This window comes from Penaeus vannamei, chromosome 9, assembly GCF_042767895.1.
Source record: "Penaeus vannamei isolate JL-2024 chromosome 9, ASM4276789v1, whole genome shotgun sequence".
Lineage (NCBI taxonomy): Eukaryota > Metazoa > Arthropoda > Malacostraca > Decapoda > Penaeidae > Penaeus > Penaeus vannamei.
In genome coordinates, this window is record NC_091557.1 from 12,201,676 (window position 1) to 12,206,675 (window position 5,000).

The 5,000-nt window shown below is 34.0% G+C and overlaps 1 protein-coding gene across 5 annotated transcripts in view; it reads right to left on the reverse strand.

Annotated features, from left to right (window-relative positions):
• The window catches only part of Marf1 (meiosis regulator and mRNA stability factor 1-like protein), a 41,686-nt gene extending 37,930 nt beyond the window's left edge, over positions 1-3,756 (reverse strand). For 4 of the 5 annotated variants that reach the window (XM_070125314.1, XM_070125315.1, XM_070125311.1 and 1 more), the window contains exons 1-4: positions 3,675-3,756; positions 1,642-1,690; positions 418-1,484; positions 104-247 (exon numbers count right to left, since the gene is read on the reverse strand). In XM_070125314.1, coding sequence (XP_069981415.1) covers positions 104-247; positions 418-1,484; positions 1,642-1,657 — 1,227 coding nt within the window. In that variant the 5' untranslated portion in view covers positions 1,658-1,690; positions 3,675-3,756. Of the gene's footprint in view, positions 1-103; positions 248-417; positions 1,485-1,641; positions 1,691-2,488; positions 2,603-3,674 lie in introns of all 5 variants that reach the window. The other variant, XM_070125312.1, reaches the window with a different exon arrangement.
• Positions 3,757-5,000: the final 1,244 nt, after the last annotated feature.

Below are 5,000 nucleotides of genomic sequence, written 5' to 3' on the forward strand. Positions count from 1 at the left end.
AATATATTTAGTATCAGAAGCTCATATCTGTCATGCTATTAAAAATAATTAACTATTCAGTACTTTTCACATTATTGTAATTAATCCTTCTGAAGATACTAACCTGAGCATCATTTAATTCCTCAAGGATTTTTGAGTTCTCCTTAAGCGTATCACAAACGCACATAAATTCAGCCTCCCGATAACCAGTAAAGAAACGGGATCTTACAGCCTGGACCACATGGGTTGCAGATAGTCCTTTAGGCACCTGTAAATGGGAGAAAGTATCATAAGAAGAAGATGATTACTAACCACAGGATAACTGAAAATACCTATGTACAACCTGACTTCAAAGATCATTGGAAAATATCATGCATATTTGATTTTAAGTATTAATCAAAATACGCTGGGTGGGTGAGTGAGTGCATGTATCTTTACCTGACAGTTCTCAATGTCCCAGAAGACACCAATAGGAGGAAGACGATCACTATTATATGCTGTCCATGATTTACTTTGCGTCTGTCCTTCCTGATCTTCCTTGTTTTCCTCTTCATCTTCACCCTGCTCTAGGGCAGCAAGTTCTTGTTCTAGTTCATATTCAACATCTGAACTCATTAAATCAGCATCTACTCCATTCCCACAATAAGAGGAGCCAAAGTTACTTAAATCATTGCTTGTTTGTGTCTGGTATAAAGGACGTGTAAATTGTTCTGGTGTTAGAATATCAGCTTGAGAGCTTTCCTCTTCCCTATATGTCAGACCATTGCAATTTGTTTGCAATGACTGTGAAGTACAATAGGAATCGTCATTGACATTTATCAATGTGCCGTCACTGACATTTAGTAATGTGCTATCCTTTTCATCTTCTAGTTTCTCATCTGTGTCATTCTTTAGAGGTATTATGGAGTCCATATAAGCTGCGCTATAAATTTCTTGAGTCAAGCATGGAGAAGGAGATTTGAAGCTTTCTGGAGTTAACAAGGGCAACAGCGGATTTTCTTCTTTTGAAGAGCCTCTATTTAAATTACACATTTCATTGGCCAAATTTGAATCATGTCCTTGCCTCTGATTCACCAAACTCCAGTTACTACAATTTCCTACACTGGTAGGAAGTGAAAGAATTTTCTGTGGAGCAGCTGATATGACACAACTTGCTGGGGCAGTGTTTGATGTAGTCAGTGTTACTATTTCCTTTCCATCTATTACTTCAATTTCTGGATACAACCTATCATTGCCCTTCACATAACTATTCCTAGCATAATCAATGCTATCAATTCTCTTAACTGACCATTTGCACTCGTCTGAGTTCACTTTAGTTTTACACAACCATGATTTCTTTACAGTATCCACTGTAGACTGGCTGCTGTCATTATTAGAATTATAATAAAACTGGTCACCATTTCTTTCTCTTCTTCCAGTACTTTCTGGAGCCATCATAAAATCAGTTGGTCCAAGAAGACCTTCTGCTGCTGCAGGAGGTGGTGAGGGTAAAATTTCTGGGAAGTCTGCAGCAAAAAATAATAATTATTAAGACAGCTATCAAGAAGTTTGTAGATTATATAAAAATCTAATAATCCTTATCTGTCCAATAACTACACCCAGTTCAAGAATATTCTACTTGCTCATGACATTAAATCAAAACAAGTTGAACAAAATACCTACCAGATTTCCCAAACATAATGATGTTAAAATTCAGTACAGGACTCTGTCCCTAAAAAGAATGAAAAGTTATTTCTTAATATCAACAGTATATAAAATCACATGCAAACATTTTTTTTCTGTTTTAAATACAAGTAACCCTATGTAGGTAAGTGCTGAAATATCAGTTATTTTGAAGTGATATATATGTCATATATGAGCCATTTTTAGTTAAGTATAGCATACAATAGGTAAACTTCTTTTCTTCAACTCCCAAATACAATGCAAGATAGTTTAGGGAACAAAACAAACCTAAACAATCAATACAAATATCAGATACTCCAAGATTCATAACCAATTTCCAAGGTAGGGTACAGCAATTCAGCAGAAAAATGAATATACCTATTTTCCAATGAACATATCTTTTTCTTTCATTATACAGCTGAGCCAAACATATTAAATAGGTACAACAAATAACTTAATAAGGCATGAAAAAAGTGAGGACATAATGGTTAAACTTTTAATGGAATTTAATTAAAACAAGATTGTTATTCTAATAACAATAAATATAATCATAATTATAATCATAACCATAATAATGATACTAATACTAATAATAATAATAATAATGATAATAATAATAATAATTACAACAATAATAAAAATACTAATAATAACAATAACAGTAATAGTAATAATAATAATTTAGATTTCGGTGTGACAGGCTCTTATGTCTTCTTTCAAATTGTGTTTGTGTGTTTATTGTTTTTCTAATCAAGCCCCCTCTGCAAAGAATGCAGTGCGTGATTTGGACTGCTAGACAAAACGCTACCACTGCACCACACAGCACATAGTGATGTCGCCCCTTTACCGCAGGATGCCTCGTATGTTGAACCTCACTTGCTTAGCATTCCCTAATCAGGCAACTTCAATGGTATGAAGCAGCAATAGCTTTCATGATCACCATTCCTGCATCTGCCTATTTCTGAAATTCATTTCAATGAGGTAGTTTGTGGTATACTACAGCATTTCATCTACGAAGGAAATGTTTTGTTTATCTAATTTTGATACTTGTTCTTAAAAGCAAATCAATTTTTTTTTCTTTTCTTTCTTAAGATCCTTAAAGGACCCCTTTTGATGAAGGAATTAGAAAAAAAATATTTGACAATAAAAATAAAGAGGTTGTGACAAGAATATATATATATTTCTAACTGTGATTACAGAAAAAAGAGCTGAGAACTATTGAAAAACTATTCTGGCAATATGGCTTTTATTGCTCCTAGGTGATCTATCATTAATTAAGGAACTATCACAGCAAGTTTCAAGTGGTCTTAGAGCTAATATAATTATACGAACAAAATTCTATTCAGAAATCAGCACGACAACTAAATATACAGTCAAAATGACTCAGCTAGTCACGCCACTAACAAGAACTCTCAACCTGTTTGAGCTACTTCTAATCTGTTACCGAACAATTCATATATCATATCATATAAAGGCTTTTAATCTAAGCTGTGATCTTATACCAATAACACAAGCATATAGTTCATGCAGATGGACAAAGGAGGATCTTTGTGTAAAAGATCAGATTTATGAAACAAAGGCACCCCTGGTACTTTAAGCTTCTCTTCTATAAATTTTCAGTCCAAGTTCATTGCTAGGTAGGTTTGGGGTGAGCCATTCCAGTCTTATTTAGTGTCCATGCGTCACTTAGACCTTGTTTGTAGACACTGCTTGGCAACAGATCACAAGCTCGCTAAATTATTCTTTGTAACGAGGATTTCTACTTTCACACTAAAACTGCCTTTAGGCTATATATACTAATGACTTAAGTGTTAGCAAACTTATAAAATCCATGTACTTTTTAGCCTATAGGAGTTTATTTCATAGCAATTATCGCGAACTTTCCCATACTAAAGCCAAATTTGGCTTGGCAATTCTCATTCAGCATTCGGGCAGAGTTTTATTCTTTTGGACCACCAAAGCCGCATATACACAGACTCACTTCCTACTTCATAAATACTACAAAAACGAATTTTCAGCCATAAATTTGTTACCACAGTTGTGTAATGAAGCTACACAATACAACGCCGCAACCTCTCTCGACTCTGACCGCTGATACACTGAGCAAACGTAAACAATGAACGAACGTAAACACACTGAATGAATTATAACTTGTTATACTTTCATCCAAACTTTTATTAATGACTTAAAATAAGTTTTATCTAATTAAGTCTAAAGCTGGTGAAATTGCAGAATTCTAAAATATATAATCAGGGATTAAAAAACATGCAAGGGATAACGGCTCTAAAAGTATTTCGAGATCTGAAACAAATGAAATAATTTCCCTTAACGCTTCATTTTCTTTTATATATATAAAACATGCATCTCTATTGTATAATTGATTTTGTACTTTCAATTCCTTTAGTACCTTAGTAAAAGTAAACAAAAAATATATATATCATAACTATTACCATATATGATTATAGTAAAAAAATAAAAACTATCTTAAATGTTACCAGATATTATCATTATCATCCTTACTTTCATTGTCCTTATTATCATTATCATCATCATATATCAAAGTGCCTTAGGAATATTCATTATCATAAATAAATATTGTGCCCTAGGAATATTCATGAAATATAAATTCAGCATAATACAAAAAAAAAAAAAAAAAAAATCACTGAGTCGCTGCATCTATCGTCGTCATGAAACAATACAAAATACACAATATTATTAAGAATGCTAGCTGTCGTTACTTCTCTTTATGGTATGTGTTCCGGGTAATGGTTCCGGCATCGACGCTTATCTACGTGAGTCATATGATTATTGCTTGATTCGATAAATATGATATTTTAGGAAACGCGATGTTCAGTCATGGTTGATAAGTCTAATCTAGATAATTTAGATAGCAAATGGCGAAAGTAATATTTGCATCTAAAGAAATCAAAGTAATCTTTCGAATCAGGCAGTGGACGGACAAATTTATTGGGGGGGGGGGGGGGGCGTGCATCTAGTCTTGATATAAGGAAATAAACATTCCATAACCCTTTCTCAAGACGAAGGTAGAACTAAATTTCTTGATAAACATTTTCAAGGTAAACGAGTATCATGAAACAGAGATTTGGCAATGTTTCTCTCGGACCTCACGCGTTTTTGGGGGGCGTCTGTGTGCGCCCCTGTTTGTGTTCGTTCGTTTGTATGTTTGTGTGTTCGTTTGAGTATTGTGTGCGTGCGGGCGCGCGTGTGTGCGTGCGTGCGTGCGTATGTGTGTGTGCGTGTGTGTGAATATATATACATATATATATACACATCATATTATATATATATATATACACACACACACACACACACACACACACACACACACACACACACAC